A 17,642-nucleotide genomic window follows, 5' to 3' on the forward strand; every position below is an offset into this window, starting at 1 on the left:
ACAGACTCTCTTTGTCCCTGAACCCAGACCCGGATCTGAACCAGGACTAAACCGGGACTAAACCAGGACTAAACCAGGACTAAACCAGGACTAAACCAGGACTAAACCAGGTCTAAACCAGGTCTAAACCAGGACTAAACCAGGACTAAACCAGGACTAAACCAGGACTAAACCGGGACTAAACCGGGACTAAACCGGGACTAAACCAGGACTAAACCAGGACTAAACCAGGACTAAACCAGGACTAAACCAGGACTAAACCAGGTCTAAACCAGGACCAGACCAGGACCAGACCAGGACTAAACCAGGACTAAACCAGGACTAAACCAGGACTAAACCAGGACTAAACCAGGACTAAACCAGGACTAAACCCAGATCTGAACCAGGCTCTGGACCAGAGCCTGGTGTGGAGCAGGTTCTCGGAGCAGGTTCTTGGTTCTTGGAGCAGGTTCTTGGTTCTTGGAGCAGGTTCTTGGTTCTTGGAGCAGGTTCTTGGTTCTTGGAGCAGGTTCTTAGTTCTTGGCGCAGTTCTTGGTTCTTGGAGCAGGTTCTTGGTTCTTGGCGCAGTTCTTGGTTCTTGGAGCAGGTTCTTGGGTTTTGCTTTTCTTCTTCACATTTTTGAACAAAAGACACAAACACAATGAAAATGTCAAATGTATTTTTATTTTCCTTTTTCAGATTAAACTCTGCGTTTCAAGATTATGTGTACTAAATATAAAACTGTTTCGTTTGATTAATTGAACCAAACAGTTTAAAAACACAAACACATTTCAACAGAATCAAACACAATTAAACATTTGAGAATTTAAAATAAGAATAACAATGAAACTGGTTAAATACTTTTAATAATTCAGGAATAATTATGGATTTGGACCGAAGCTCAGAGACTCAGGACGTGACTCTTGGTCCTGGTCCTGGTCCTGGTCCTGGTCCTGGTCCTGGTCTGGTCCTGGTCTGGTCCTGGTCCTGGTCCTGGTCCTGGTGCTGGTGCTGGTGCTGGTCCTGGTCCTGGTCCTGGTCCTGGTCCTGGTCCTGGTGCTGGTGCTGGTCCTGGTCTGGTCCTGGTCTGGTCCTGGTCCTGGTCCTGGTGCTGGTGCTGGTGCTGGTCCTGGTCCTGGTCCTGGTCCTGGTCCTGGTGCTGGTGCTGGTCCTGGTCCTGGTCCTGGTCCTGGTCCTGGTCCTGGTCCTGGTGCTGGTCCTGGTCCTGGTGCTGGTCCTGGTCTTAATTACAGTTGCTGTACTTTTGCACTTGGTTTCGGATCTCGTCTCGCACAAAAGTCACGTTTCCTCGAAGTTGGTCGAGTTCTGAACGCTGACGCTGCAACTTCTGCTCGTTACTGCGGAACTTCTTCTCCAGCTCTGGAAAAAACAAATACAGTTCAGTTCTTACTCTAGAACAGACTCCTCATGTTCCTCTGTGATGTTATTTATGGTCAGTTCAGTTCTTACTCTAGAACAGACTCCTCATGTTCCTTCAATGTTATTTATGGTCAGTTCAGTTCTTACTCTAGAACAGACTCCTCATGTTCCTCTGTGATGTTATTTATGTTCAGTTCAGTTCTTACTCTAGAACAGACTCCTCATGTTCCTCTAATGTTATTTATGGTCAGTTCAGTTCTTACTCTAGAACAGACTCCTCATGTTCCTCTGATGTTATTTATGTTCAGTTCAGTTCTTACTCTAGAACAGACTCCTCATGTTCCTCTGATGTTATTTATGTTCAGTTCAGTTCTTACTCTAGAACAGACTCCTCATGTTCCTCTGTGATGTTATTTATGGTCAGTTCAGTTCTTACTCTAGAACAGACTCCTCATGTTCCTCTGTGATGTTATTTATGTTCAGTTCAGTTCTTACTCTAGAACAGACTCCTCATGTTCCTCTAATGTTATTTATGGTCAGTTCAGTTCTTACTCTAGAACAGACTCCTCATGTTCCTCTGATGTTATTTATGTTCAGTTCAGTTCTTACTCTAGAACAGACTCCTCATGTTCCTCTGTGATGTTATTTATGGTCAGTTCAGTTCTTACTCTAGAACAGACTCCTCATGTTCCTCTGTGATGTTATTTATGGTCAGTTCAGTTCTTACTCTAGAGCAGACTCCTCATGTTCCTCTGTGATGTTATTTATGTTCAGTTCAGTTCTTACTCTAGAGCAGACTCCTCATGTTCCTCTGTGATGTTATTTATGGTCAGTTCAGTTCTTACTCTAGAACAGACTCCTCATGTTCCTCTAATGTTATTTATGGTCAGTTCAGTTCTTACTCTAGAACAGACTCCTCATGTTCCTCTGTGATGTTATTTATGTTCAGTTCAGTTCTTACTCTAGAACAGACTCCTCATGTTCCTCTGTGATGTTATTTATGGTCAGTTCAGTTCTTACTCTAGAACAGACTCCTCATGTTCCTTTGTGATGTTATTTATGTTCAGTTCAGTTCTTACTCTAGAACAGACTCCTCATGTTCCTCTGTGATGTTATTTATGGTCAGTTCAGTTCTTACTCTAGAACAGACTCCTCATGTTCCTTTGTGATGTTATTTATGTTCAGTTCAGTTCTTACTCTAGAACAGACTCCTCATGTTCCTCTGATGTTATTTATGGTCAGTTCAGTTATTACTCTAGAACAGACGTCTCATGTTCCTCTGATGTTATTTATGGTCAGTTCAGTTCTTACTCTAGAACAGACTCCTCATGTTCCTCTAATGTTATTTATGGTCAGTTCAGTTCTTACTCTAGAACAGACTCCTCATGTTGCTCTAATGTTATTTATGTTCAGTTCAGTTATTACTCTAGAACAGACGTCTCATGTTCCTCTGATGTTATTTATGGTCAGTTCAGTTCTTACTCTAGAACAGACTCCTCATGTTCCTCTGATGTTATTTATGGTCAGTTCAGTTATTACTCTAGAACAGACTCCTCATGTTCCTCTAATGTTATTTATGTTCAGTTCAGTTATTACTCTAGAACAGACGTCTCATGTTCCTCTGATGTTATTTATGGTCAGTTCAGTTCTTACTCTAGAACAGACTCCTCATGTTCCTCTGATGTTATTTATGGTCTGTTCAGTTCTTACTCTAGAACAGACTCCCCATGTTCCTCTGATGTTATTTATGGTCAGTTCAGTTCTTACTCTAGAACAGACTCCTCATGTTCCTCTGATGTTATTTATGGTCAGTTCAGTTCTTACTCTAGAACAGACTCCTCATGTTCCTCTGATGTTATTTATGGTCAGTTCAGTTCTTACTCTAGAACAGACTCCTCATGTTCCTCTAATGTTATTTATGGTCAGTTCAGTTCTTACTCTAGAACAGACTCCTCATGTTGCTCTAATGTTATTTATGTTCAGTTCAGTTATTACTCTAGAACAGACGTCTCATGTTCCTCTGATGTTATTTATTGTCAGTTCAGTTCTTACTCTAGAACAGACTCCTCATGTTCCTCTAATGTTATTTATGGTCAGTTCAGTTCTTACTCTAGAACAGACTCCTCATGTTCCTCTAATGTTATTTATGTTCAGTTCAGTTCTTACTCTAGAGCAGACTCCTCATGTTCTTCTGATGTTATTTATGGTCAGTTCAGTTCTTACTCTAGAACAGACTCCTCATGTTCCTCTAATGTTTTTTATGGTCAGTTCAGTTCTTACTCTAGAACAGACTCCTCATGTTCCTCTAATGTTATTTATGGTCTGTTCAGTTCTTACTCTAGAGCAGACTCCTCATGTTCCTCTGATGTTATTTATGGTCAGTTCAGTTCTTACTCTAGAACAGACTCCTCATGTTCCTCTGTGATGTTATTTATGGTCTGTTCAGTTCTTACTCTAGAACAGACTCCCCATGTTCCTCTGATGTTATTTATGGTCAGTTCAGTTCTTACTCTAGAACAGACTCCTCATGTTCCTCTAATGTTATTTATGGTCAGTTCAGTTCTTACTCTAGAACAGACTCCTCATGTTCCTCTGATGTTATTTATGGTCAGTTCAGTTCTTACTCTAGAGCAGACTCCTCATGTTCCTCTGATGTTATTTATGGTCAGTTCAGTTCTTACTCTAGAACAGACTCCTCATGTTCCTCTGTGATGTTATTTATGGTCTGTTCAGTTCTTACTCTAGAGCAGACTCCTCATGTTCCTCTAATGTTATTTATGGTCAGTTCAGTTCTTACTCTAGAACAGACTCCTCATGTTCCTCTAATGTTATTTATGGTCAGTTCAGTTCTTACTCTAGAACAGACTCCTCATGTTCCTCTAATGTTATTTATGGTCAGTTCAGTTCTTACTCTAGAGCAGACTCCTCATGTTCCTCTAATGTTATTTATGGTCAGTTCAGTTCTTACTCTAGAACAGACTCCTCATGTTCCTCTAATGTTATTTATGTTCAGTTCAGTTCTTACTCTAGAGCAGACTCCTCATGTTCCTCTGATGTTATTTATGGTCAGTTCAGTTCTTACTCTAGAGCAGACTCCTCATGTTCCTCTGATGTTATTTATGGTCAGTTCAGTTCTTACTCTAGAACAGACTCCTCATGTTCCTCCAGTTCAGTTCTTACTCTAGAGCAGATGTTTCTTTTAACTTATGGTCATCTCAGTTCTTACTCTTGAGCAGTTCCACTCCTTGCGTGGCTTGGTCCAGAAGACCTTCAGCTTCGTTCTTCAGATCTTTGGCTCTTTTACTGAGAACATCCAAACCTCCAGATTCTCCTCCAAACGAGTCCAGCTTCTGCCTCAGATCCTGGAACTGTCGCTCCGTCTCGTTCAAACTCTAGAAGAGAAGAAATATCATCTAAGAGAAAGAATGTGAGGGATCCTTATGGACAGTGTCAGGTCGGGTACGTGTTGTCCTCCTGGTGTCCCTGGTAGTGGACAGTGTCAGGTCGGGTACGTGTTGTCCTCCTGGTGTCCCTGGTAGTGGACAGTGTCAGGTCGGGTACGTGTTGTCCTCCTGGTGTCCCTGGTAGTGGACAGTGTCAGGTCGGGTACGTGTTGTCCTCCTGGTGTCCCTGGTAGTGGACAGTGTCAGGTCGGGTACGTGTTGTCCTCCTGGTGTCCCTGGTAGTGGACAGTGTCAGGTCGGGTACGTGTTGTCCTCCTGGTGTCCCTGGTAGTGGACAGTGTCAGGTCGGGTACGTGTTGTCCTCCTGGTGTCCCTGGTAGTGGACAGTGTCAGGTCGGGTACGTGTTGTCCTCCTGGTGTCCCTGGTAGTGGACAGTGTCAGGTCGGGTACGTGTTGTCCTCCTGGTGTCCCTGGTAGTGGACAGTGTCAGGTCGGGTACGTGTTGTCCTCCTGGTGTCCCTGGTAGTGGACAGTGTCAGGTCGGGTACGTGTTGTCCTCCTGGTGTCCCTGGTAGTGGACAGTGTCAGGTCGGGTACGTGTTGTCCTCCTGGTGTCCCTGGTAGTGGACAGTGTCAGGTCGGGTACGTGTTGTCCTCCTGGTGTCCCTGGTAGTGGACAGTGTCAGGTCGGGTACGTGTTGTCCTCCTGGTGTCCCTGGTAGTGGACAGTGCACTGACCAGATCCGAGGCCTGGTCCTGGGCTCGGATGGACAGCGCCGCAGCCTCTTTGGCCAAGTCCTGGTTCAGCCTGGTCTTGTTACGGAGCATTTCAACTCCAACGGACAAATTAGAGAGTCTCAGCATCAGGTCCATCTGCTTCTGCTCCAGGTTAGACAGATGCTGGTCCACCTGCAGAAGAGACATGGGGAGGGACATCAGGAGGGACATCAGGAGGGACATCAGCAGGAACATCAGGAGGAACATCAGGAGGAACATCACGAGGAACATCAGGAGAAACATAAGGAGGAACATCAGGAGGAACATCAGGAAGAACATCAGGAGGAACATAAGGAGGGACATCAGCAGGAACATCAGGAGGAACATCAGGAGGAACATCAGGAGGAACATCAGGAGGAACATCACGAGGAACATCAGGAGAACCATAAGGAGGAACATCAGGAGGAACATCAGGAGGAACATCAGGAGGAACATCACGAGGAACATCAGGAGAAACATAAGGAGAAACATAAGGAGGAACATCAGGAGAAACATCAGGAGAAACATCAGGAGAAACATCAGGAGGAACATCAGGAGAAACATCAGGAGAAACATCAGGAGAAACATCAGGAGGAACATCACGAGGAACATCAGGAGAAACATCAGGAGGAACATCAGGAGGAACATCAGGAGGAACATCACGAGGAACATCAGGAGAAACATCAGGAGGAACATCAGGAGGAACATCAGGAGGAACATAAGGAGGGACATCAGCAGGAACATCAGGAGGAACATCAGGAGGAACATCACGAGGAACATCAGGAGAAACATAAGGAGGAACATCAGGAGGAACATCAGGAGAAACATCAGTAAGAACATCAGGAGAAACATCAGGAGAAACATCAGGAGGAACATCAGGAGGAACATCACGAGGAACATAAGGAGGAACATCAGGAGGAACATCAGGAGGAACATAAGGAGAAACATCAGGAGGAACATCAGGAGAAACATAAGGAGGAACATCAGGAGAAACATCAGGAGAAACATCAGGAGGAACATCAGGAGGAACATCAGGAAGAACATCAGGAGAAACATAAGGAGGAACATCAGGAGGAACATCACGAGGAACATAAGGAGGAACATCAGGAGGAACATCAGGAGGAACATCACGAGGAACATAAGGAGAAACATAAGGAGGAACATCAGGAAGAACATCAGGAGAAACATAAGGAGGAACATCAGGAGGAACATAAGGAGGAACATCAGGAGGAACATCAGGAGGAACATTAGGAGGAACATCAGGAGGAACATCTGGAGAAACATAAGGAGGAACATCAGGAGGAACATCAGGAGGAACATCAGGAGGAACATCAGGAGGAACATCAGGAGGAACATTAGGAGAAACATCAGGAGGAACATCAGGAAGAACATAAGGAGAAACATCAGGAGAAACATCAGGAGGAACATCAGGAGAAACATCAGGAGAAACATCAGGAGAAACATCAGGAGGAACATCAGGAGGAACATCAGTAAGAACATCAGGAGAAACATCAGGAGAAACATCAGGAGGAACATCAGGAGGAACATCAGGAGAAACATCAGGAGAAACATCAGGAGGAACATCAGGAGGAACATCAGTAAGAACATCAGGAGAAACATCAGGAGAAACATCAGGAGGAACATCAGGAGGAACATAAGGAGGAACATTAGGAGGAACATCACGAGGAACATCAGGAGAAACATAAGGAGGAACATTAGGAGGAACATCAGGAGGAACATAAGGAGGAACATCAGGAGGAACATCAGGAGGAACATTAGGAGGAACATCAGGAGGAACATCAGGAGAAACATTAGGAGGAACATCAGGAGGAACATCAGGAGGAACATAAGGAGGGACATCAGCAGGAACATCAGGAGAAACATCAGTAAGAACATCAGGAGAAACATCAGGAGAAACATCAGGAGGAACATCAGGAGGAACATCACGAGGAACATAAGGAGGAACATCAGGAGGAACATCAGGAGGAACATAAGGAGAAACATCAGGAGGAACATCAGGAGAAACATAAGGAGGAACATCAGGAGAAACATCAGGAGGAACATCAGGAGGAACATCAGGAGGAACATAAGGAGGGACATCAGCAGGAACATCAGGAGGAACATCAGGAGGAACATCACGAGGAACATCAGGAGAAACATAAGGAGGAACATCAGGAGGAACATCAGGAGAAACATCAGTAAGAACATCAGGAGAAACATCAGGAGAAACATCAGGAGGAACATCAGGAGGAACATCACGAGGAACATAAGGAGGAACATCAGGAGGAACATCAGGAGGAACATAAGGAGAAACATCAGGAGGAACATCAGGAGAAACATAAGGAGGAACATCAGGAGAAACATCAGGAGAAACATCAGGAGGAACATCAGGAGGAACATCAGGAAGAACATCAGGAGAAACATAAGGAGGAACATCAGGAGGAACATCACGAGGAACATAAGGAGGAACATCAGGAGGAACATCAGGAGGAACATCACGAGGAACATAAGGAGAAACATAAGGAGGAACATCAGGAAGAACATCAGGAGAAACATAAGGAGGAACATCAGGAGGAACATAAGGAGGAACATCAGGAGGAACATCAGGAGGAACATTAGGAGGAACATCAGGAGGAACATCTGGAGAAACATAAGGAGGAACATCAGGAGGAACATCAGGAGGAACATCAGGAGGAACATCAGGAGGAACATCAGGAGGAACATTAGGAGAAACATCAGGAGGAACATCAGGAAGAACATAAGGAGAAACATCAGGAGAAACATCAGGAGGAACATCAGGAGAAACATCAGGAGAAACATCAGGAGAAACATCAGTAAGAACATCAGGAGAAACATCAGGAGAAACATCAGGAGGAACATCAGGAGGAACATCAGGAGAAACATCAGGAGAAACATCAGGAGGAACATCAGGAGGAACATCAGGAGGAACATCAGTAAGAACATCAGGAGAAACATCAGGAGAAACATCAGGAGGAACATCAGGAGGAACATCAGGAGAAACATCAGGAGAAACATCAGGAGGAACATCAGGAGGAACATCAGTAAGAACATCAGGAGAAACATCAGGAGAAACATCAGGAGGAACATCAGGAGGAACATAAGGAGGAACATTAGGAGGAACATCACGAGGAACATCAGGAGGAACATAAGGAGGAACATTAGGAGGAACATCAGGAGGAACATAAGGAGGAACATCAGGAGGAACATCAGGAGGAACATTAGGAGGAACATCAGGAGGAACATCAGGAGAAACATTAGGAGGAACATCAGGAGGAACATAAGGAGGAACATTAGGAGGAACATCAGGAGGAACATAAGGAGGAACATCAGGAGGAACATCAGGAGGAACATTAGGAGGAACATCAGGAGGAACATAAGGAGGAACATCAGGAGGAACATCAGGAGGAACATCAGGAGGAACATCTGGAGGAACATCAGGAGGAACATCAGGAGGAACTTCAGGAGGAACATCAGGAGGAACATAAGTTCTCCTGCAGGGGACGCCGTAGCTGTCTTACCTCTGTTCTCCTGCAGGGGACGCCGTAGCTGTCTTACCTCTGTTCTCCTGCAGGGGACGCCGTAGCTGTCTTACCTCTGTTCTCCTGCAGGGGACGCCGTAGCTGTCTTACCTCTGTTCTCCTGCAGGGGACGCCGTAGCTGTCTTACCTCTGTTCTCCTGCAGGGGACGCCGTAGCTGTCTTACCTCTGTTCTCCTGTAGGGGACGCCGTACCTGAGCCATGGCGTTCCTGGCGTGGTTCAGGTTCTTCTCAGCTTGCCTCTGGGCGGCTGTGGCTTCGTTAATGGCGTTCTGTGACACGTCCAGCGCCGCCTTCGTCTGATTGGTGGCGTCTTTGACTCCTTCAGCTCGAGTCCTGAAACACAGAAGAAGAAGAGTCTCGACCGTCGCTCTCAAACACCGAGGAATCTCACCTTTCGACTCCAAAACAAGAAGAGGAGTTCAGACCGGTGACCCCGCGGTGACGTGGCTCACCTGGCGTCCTGAGCGCGGCGCAGCAGACTTCTGGCTCGCTCGATGTTCTCGCTCGTCTGGTTCACGATCTGCTCCACGTTTGTCACGTTCGAGAGACTGACTTTGATCTGAGAAACCGTGAAGTCCAGAATCGTTCTGTTCACGGGAAGAGACACCAACAAGACCTGCAGCGCCACCTTCTGGATGCTCTCCGGGTCTGCACCCTCCTCTGTGTGAGGAGAACCAGGAGGAGGAGGTCAGAGGAGGAGGAGAGAAGGTCAGAGGAGCAGGAGAGAAGGTCAGAGGAGCAGGAGAGAAGGTCAGAGGAGCAGGAGAGAAGGTCAGAGGAGCAGAGGAGGAGGTCAGAGGAGCAGGAGAGAAGGTCAGAGGAGCAGAGGAGGAGGTCAGAGGAGAAGGAGAGAAGGTCAGAGGAGAAGGAGCACCTGTGAGGAAATCCTTGATCTTTCTGATGAAGTCCTTGAGCTTCTGGTTGGAGTCCTGCAGAAGGTCCTTCTTGCTCTGGGCCTGGTGCAAAGTGCTCATGACGCGCTTCTTCACCTGGAGAGTCAGAGACACAAGATCCTGGAGCTGCAGAAAAACAAAAACTTCTGTTGTAAACGCGGCACGTTCTGGAACAAACTTAGTCTCCAGGGAGACGCTTCACCAGCGTCTCCAGGGAGACGCTTCACCAGCGTCTCCAGGGAGACGCTTCACCAGCGTCTCCAGGGAGACGCTTCACCAGCGTCTCCCTGGAGACGCTTCACCAGCGTCTCCAGGGAGACGCTTCACCAGCGTCTCCAGGGAGACGCTTCACCAGCGTCTCCAGGGAGACGCTTCACCAGCGTCTCCAGGGAGACGCTTCACCAGCGTCTCCAGGGAGACGCTTCACCAGCGTCTCCCTGGAGACGCTTCACCAGCGTCTCCAGGGAGACGCTTCACCAGCGTCTCCCTGGAGACGCTGGTGAAGCTCAGAGAAGATGAGCTCGTAAATAAGTCATGAAACAAAGAATGAAGATAAAAAACAACTGCAGAACCGTTTTAGAACAGAGTTAGAACAGTCTTAGAACAGTGTTAGAACAGTCTTAGAACAGTCTTAGAACAGTGTTAGAACAGTCTAAGAACAGTGTTAGAACAGTGTTAGAACAGTGTTAGAACAGTCTTAGAACAGTGTTAGAACAGTGTTAGAACAGTCTTAGAACAGTGTTAGAACAGTCTTAGAACAGTGTTAGAACAGTGTTAGAACAGTCTTAGAACAGTGTTAGAACAGTCTTAGAACAGTGTTAGAACAGTCTTAGAACAGTGTTAGAACAGTCTAAGAACAGTGTTAGAACAGTGTTAGAACAGTGTTAGAACAGTCTTAGAACAGTGTTAGAACAGTGTTAGAACAGTCTTAGAACAGTGTTAGAACAGTCTTAGAACAGAGTTAGAACAGTCTTAGAACAGTCTTAGAACAGTCTTAGAACAGTCTTAGAACAGTCTTAGAACAGAGTTAGAACACTCTTAAAACAGTGTTAGAACAGTCTTAGAACAGTGTTAGAACAGTCTTAGAACAGTGTTAGAACAGTCTTAGAACAGTGTTAGAACAGTCTTAAAAACAGGCTTAGAACAGAGTTAGAACAGTCTTAGAACAGAGTTAGAACAGGGTTAGAACAGTCTTACAACAGTCTTAGGACAGTGTTAGAACAGTCTTAGAACAGTGTTAGAACAGTCTTAGAACAGTGTTAGAACAGTGTTAGAACAGTGTTAGAAACGTGTTAGAACAGTGTTAGAACAGTCTTAGAACAGTGTTAGAACAGTCTTAGAACAGTCTTAGAACAGTGTTAGAACAGTTTTAGAACAGTGTTAGAACAGTCTTAGAACAGTGTTAGAACAGTGTTAGAACAGTCTTAGAACAGAGTTAGAACACTCTTAAAACAGTGTTAGAACAGTCTTAGAACAGTGTTAGAACAGTCTTAGAACAGTGTTAGAACAGTCTAAGAACAGTGTTAGAACAGTCTAAGAACAGTGTTAGAACAGTGTTAGAACAGTGTTAGAACAGTCTTAGAACAGTGTTAGAACAGTGTTAGAACAGTCTTAGAACAGTGTTAGAACAGTCTTAGAACAGAGTTAGAACAGTCTTAGAACAGTGTTAGAACAGTCTTAGAACAGTCTTAGAACAGTCTTAGAACAGAGTTAGAACACTCTTAAAACAGTGTTAGAACAGTCTTAGAACAGTGTTAGAACAGTCTTAGAACAGTGTTAGAACAGTCTTAGAACAGTGTTAGAACAGTCTTAAAAACAGGCTTAGAACAGAGTTAGAACAGTCTTAGAACAGAGTTAGAACAGGGTTAGAACAGTCTTACAACAGTCTTAGGACAGTGTTAGAACAGTCTTAGAACAGTGTTAGAACAGTCTTAGAACAGTGTTAGAACAGTGTTAGAACAGTGTTAGAAACGTGTTAGAACAGTGTTAGAACAGTCTTAGAACAGTGTTAGAACAGTCTTAGAACAGTCTTAGAACAGTGTTAGAACAGTTTTAGAACAGTGTTAGAACAGTCTTAGAACAGTCTTAGAACAGTGTTAGAACAGTCTTAGAACAGTCTTAGAACAGTGTTAGAACAGTCTTAGAACAGAGTTAGAACCGTCTTAGAACAGTCTTCGAACAGTCTTAGAACAGTCTTAGAAAAGATTTAGAACAGAGTTAGAACAGTCTTAGAACAGTCTTAGAACAGAGTTAGAACAGTCTTAGAACAGAGTTAGAACACTCTTAAAACAGTGTTAGAACAGTCTTAGAACAGTGTTAGAACAGTGTTAGAACAGTCTTAGAACAGTGTTAGAACAGTCTTAGAACAGTGTTAGAACAGTCTTAGAACAGAGTTAGAACAGTCTTAGAACAGTGTTAGAACAGTCTAAGAACAGTGTTAGAACAGTGTTAGAACAGTGTTAGAACAGTCTTAGAACAGTGTTAGAACAGTGTTAGAACAGTCTTAGAACAGTGTTAGAACAGTCTTAGAACAGAGTTAGAACAGTCTTAGAACAGTGTTAGAACAGTCTTAGAACAGAGTTAGAACAGTCTTAGAACAGTCTTAGAACAGTCTTAGAACAGAGTTAGAACACTCTTAAAACAGTGTTAGAACAGTCTTAGAACAGTGTTAGAACAGTGTTAGAACAGTCTTAGAACAGTGTTAGAACAGTGTTAGAACAGTCTTAGAACAGTCTTAAAACAGGCTTAGAACAGAGTTAGAACAGGGTTAGAACAGTCTTAGAACAGTCTTAGAACAGAGTTAGAACAGTCTTAGAACAGTGTTAGAACAGTCTAAGAACAGTGTTAGAACAGAGTTAGAACAGTCTTCGAACAGTCTTAGAACAGTCTTAGAACAGATTTAGAACAGAGTTAGAACAGTCTTCGAACAGTCTTAGAACAGTCTTAGAACAGATTTAGAACAGAGTTAGAACAGTCTTAGAACAGTGTTAGAACAGTCTTAGAACAGACTTAGAACAGTGTTAGAACAGTCTTAGAACAGTCTTAGAACAGTGTTAGAACAGTCTTAGAACAGAGTTAGAAACGTCTTAGAACAGTGTTAGAACAGTCTTAGAACAGAGTTAGAACAGAGTTAGAACAGTCTTCGAACAGTCTTAGAACAGTCTTAGAAAAGATTTAGAACAGAGTTAGAACAGAGTTAGAACAGTGTTAGAACAGTCTTAGAACAGTGTTAGAACAGTCTTAGAACAGTGTTAGAACAGTCTTAGAACAGTCTTAGAACAGTGTTAGAACAGTCTTAGAACAGTGTTAGAACAGTCTTAGAACAGAGTTAGAACAGTCTTAGAACAGTGTTAGAACAGTCTTAGAACAGAGTTAGAACAGAGTTAGAACACTTTTAAAACAGTGTTAGAACAGTCTTAGAACAGTGTTAGAACAGTCTTAGAACAGTGTTAGAACAGTCTTAGAACAGTCTTAAAACAGTCTTAGAACAGAGTTAGAACAGTCTTAGAACAGTTAGAACAGGGTTAGAACAGTCTTAGAACAGTCTTAGAACAGAGTTAGAACAGTCTTAGAACAGTGTTAGAACAGTCTAAGAACAGTGTTAGAACAGTGTTAGAACAGTCTTAGAACAGTGTTAGAACAGTGTTAGGACAGTCTTAGAACAGTGTTAGAACAGTCTTAGAACAGAGTTAGAACAGTCTTAGAACAGTGTTAGAACAGTCTTAGAACAGAGTTAGAACAGTGTTAGAACAGTGTTAGAACAGTCTTAGAACAGTGTTAGAACAGTGATAGAACAGTCTTAGAACAGTGTTAGAACAGAGTTAGAACAGTCTTAGAACAGTCTTAGAACAGTGTTAGAACAGTGTTAGAACAGTCTTAGAACAGTCTTAGAACAGAGTTAGAACAGTCTTAGAACAGTGTTAGAAAAGTGTTAGAACAGTGTTAGAACAGTCTTAGAACAGTGTTAGAACAGTCTTAGAACAGTCTTAGAACAGTTTTAGAACAGAGTTAGAACAGACTTAGAACAGTCTTAGAACAGTCTTAGAACAGTGTTAGAACAGTGTTAGAACAGTCTTAGAACAATCTTAGAACAGTGTTAGAACAGTGTTAGAACAGAGTTAGAAGAGTGTTAGAACAGTCTTAGAACAGTGTTAGAACAGAGTTATAACAGTGTTAGAACAGTGTTAGAACAGTCTTAGAACAGTCTTAGAACAGAGTTAGAACAGTTATAGAACAGTGTTAGAAAAGTGTTAGAACAGTGTTAGAACAGTCTTAGAACAGTGTTAGAACAGTCTTAGAACAGTCTTAGAACAGTTTTAGAACAGTCTTAGAACAGAGTTAGAACAGTCTTAGAACAGTGTTAGAACAGTCATAGAAAAGTGTTAGAAAAGTGTTAGAACAGTCTTAGAACAGTCTTAGAACAGTGTTAGAACAGTCTTAGAACAGTGTTAAAACAGTGTTAGAACAGTCTTAGAACAGTGTTAGAACAGTCTTACAACAGTCTTAGAACAGTGTTAGAACAGTGTTAGAACAGTCTTAGAACAGTGTTAGAACAGTCTTAGAACAGTGTTAGAACAGTCTTAGAACAGTGTTAGAACAGTTTTAGAACAGAGTTAGAACAGACTTAGAACAGTGTTAGAACAGTGTTAGAACAGTCTTAGAACAGTGTTAGAACAGTGTTAGAACAGTGTTAGAACAGTGTTAGAACAGAGTTAGAACAGTCTAAGAACAGTGTTAGAACAGTGTTAGAACAGTGTTAAAACAGTCTTAGAACAGTGTTAGAACAGTGTTAGAACAGTGTTAGAACAGTCTTAGAACAGTGTTAGAACAGAGTTAGAACAGTCTTAGAACAGTCTTAGAACAGTGTTAGAAAAGTGTTAGAACAGTCTTAGAACAGTGTTAGAACAGTCTTAGAACAATCTTAGAACAGTGTTAGAACAGTTTTAGAACAGAGTTAGAACAGACTTAGAACAGTGTTAGAACAGTGTTAGAACAGTGTTAGAACAGTCTTAGAACAGTGTTAGAACAGTGTTAGAACAGTGTTAGAACAGTCTTAGAACAGTGTTAGAACAGTGTTAGAACATAGTTAGAACAGTGTTAGAACAGTGTTAGAACAGTCTTAGAATAGTGTTAAAACAGAGTTAGAACAGTGTTAGAACAGTCTTAGAACAGAGTTAGAACAGTCTTAGAACAGAGTTAGAACAGTCTTAGAACAGTGTTAGAAAAGTGTTAGAACAGTGTTAGAACAGTCTTAGAACAGTCTTAGAACAGTGTTAGAACAGTCTTAGAACAGTCTTAGAACAGTGTTAGAACAGTGTTAGAACAGTCTTAGAATAGTGTTAGAACAGAGTTAGAACAGTCTTAGAACAGTCTTAGAACAGTTTTAGAACAGTCTTAGAACAGAGTTAGAACAGTCTTAGAACAGTGTTAGAACAGAGTTAGAACAGTCTTCGAACAGTCTTAGAACAGTCTTAGAACAGATTTAGAACAGAGTTAGAACAGTCTTCGAACAGTCTTAGAACAGTCTTAGAACAGATTTAGAACAGAGTTAGAACAGTCTTAGAACAGTGTTAGAACAGTCTTAGAACAGTCTTAGAACAGTGTTAGAACAGTCTTAGAACAGTCTTAGTACAGTGTTAGAACAGTCTTAGAACAGAGTTAGAAACGTCTTAGAACAGTGTTAGAACAGTCTTAGAACAGAGTTAGAACAGAGTTAGAACAGTCTTCGAACAGTCTTAGAACAGTCTTAGAAAAGATTTAGAACAGAGTTAGAACAGAGTTAGAACAGTGTTAGAACAGTCTTAGAACAGTGTTAGAACAGTCTTAGAACAGTGTTAGAACAGTCTTAGAACAGTCTTAGAACAGTGTTAGAACAGTCTTAGAACAGTGTTAGAACAGTCTTAGAACAGAGTTAGAACAGTCTTAGAACAGTGTTAGAACAGTCTTAGAACAGAGTTAGAACAGAGTTAGAACAGTCTTAGAACAGTCTTAGAACAGAGTTAGAACACTTTTAAAACAGTGTTAGAACAGTCTTAGAACAGTGTTAGAACAGTCTTAGAACAGTGTTAGAACAGTCTTAGAACAGTGTTAGAACAGTCTTAGAACAGTCTTAAAACAGTCTTAGAACAGAGTTAGAACAGTCTTAGAACAGTTAGAACAGGGTTAGAACAGTCTTAGAACAGTCTTAGAACAGAGTTAGAACAGTCTTAGAACAGTGTTAGAACAGTCTAAGAACAGTGTTAGAACAGTGTTAGAACAGTGTTAGGACAGTCTTAGAACAGTGTTAGAACAGTCTTAGAACAGAGTTAGAACAGTCTTAGAACAGTGTTAGAACAGTGTTAGGACAGAGTTAGAACAGTCTTAGAACAGTCTTAGAACAGAGTTAGAACAGTCTTAGAACAGTGTTAGAACAGTCTAAGAACAGTGTTAGAACAGTGTTAGAACAGTCTTAGAACAGAGTTAGAACAGTCTTAGAACAGAGTTAGAACAGTCTTAGAACAGTCTTAGAACAGAGTTAGAACACTTTTAAAACAGTGTTAGAACAGTCTTAGAACAGTGTTAGAACAGTCTTAGAACAGTGTTAGAACAGTCTTAGAACAGTGTTAGAACAGTCTTAGAACAGTCTTAAAACAGTCTTAGAACAGAGTTAGAACAGTCTTAGAACAGTTAGAACAGGGTTAGAACAGTCTTAGAACAGTCTTAGAACAGAGTTAGAACAGTCTTAGAACAGTGTTAGAACAGTCTAAGAACAGTGTTAGAACAGTGTTAGGACAGTCTTAGAACAGTGTTAGAACAGTCTTAGAACAGAGTTAGAACAGTCTTAGAACAGTGTTAGAACAGTCTTAGAACAGAGTTAGAACAGTGTTAGAACAGTGTTAGAACAGTCTTAGAACAGTGTTAGAACAGTGATAGAACAGTCTTAGAACAGTGTTAGAACAGAGTTAGAACAGTCTTAGAACAGTCTTAGAACAGTGTTAGAACAGTGTTAGAACAGTCTTAGAACAGTCTTAGAACAGAGTTAGAACAGTGTTAGAAAAGTGTTAGAACAGTGTTAGAACAGTCTTAGAACAGTGTTAGAACAGTCTTAGAACAGTCTTAGAACAGTCTTAGAACAGAGTTAGAACAGACTTAGAACAGTCTTAGAACAGTCTTAGAACAGTGTTAGAACAGTGTTAGAACAGTCTTAGAACAATCTTAGAACAGTGTTAGAACAGTGTTAGAACAGAGTTAGAACAGTGTTAGAACAGTGTTAGAAAAGTGTTAGAACAGTGATTGAACAGTCTTAGAACAGTGTTAGAACAGAGTTATAACAGTGTTAGAACAGTGTTAGAACAGTCTTAGAACAGTCTTAGAACAGAGTTAGAACAGTTATAGAACAGTGTTAGAAAAGTGTTAGAACAGTGTTAGAACAGTCTTAGAACAGTGTTAGAACAGTCTTAGAACAGTCTTAGAACAGTCTTAGAACAGAGTTAGAACAGTCTTAGAACAGTGTTAGAACAGTCATAGAAAAGTGTTAGAAAAGTGTTAGAACAGTCTTAGAACAGTGTTAGAACAGTCTTACAACAGTCTTAGAACAGTGTTAGAACAGTGTTAGAACAGTCTTAGAACAGTGTTAGAACAGTCTTAGAACAGTGTTAGAACAGTCTTAGAACAGTCTTAGAACAGTGT

The 17,642-nt window shown here is 42.1% G+C and overlaps 1 protein-coding gene across 1 annotated transcript in view; it reads right to left on the minus strand.

Annotated features, from left to right (window-relative positions):
* Positions 1–1,151: 1,151 nt before the first annotated feature.
* The window catches only part of LOC140366858 (laminin subunit beta-2-like), a gene marked incomplete at its 5' end in the record, with an annotated part of 135,122 nt that continues 118,631 nt past the window's right edge, over positions 1,152–17,642 (minus strand). The window contains 6 exons of the mRNA XM_072453044.1: positions 1,152–1,359; positions 4,586–4,751; positions 5,497–5,673; positions 9,273–9,414; positions 9,534–9,741; positions 9,956–10,100. Coding sequence (XP_072309145.1) covers positions 1,223–1,359; positions 4,586–4,751; positions 5,497–5,673; positions 9,273–9,414; positions 9,534–9,741; positions 9,956–10,100 — 975 coding nt within the window. The remainder of the gene's footprint in view (positions 1,360–4,585; positions 4,752–5,496; positions 5,674–9,272; positions 9,415–9,533; positions 9,742–9,955; positions 10,101–17,642) is intronic.

This window comes from Eucyclogobius newberryi, unplaced genomic scaffold, assembly GCF_026437365.1.
Source record: "Eucyclogobius newberryi isolate DKJ021-1_F unplaced genomic scaffold, fEucNew1.0.hap1 SCAF_198, whole genome shotgun sequence".
Lineage (NCBI taxonomy): Eukaryota > Metazoa > Chordata > Actinopteri > Gobiiformes > Gobiidae > Eucyclogobius > Eucyclogobius newberryi.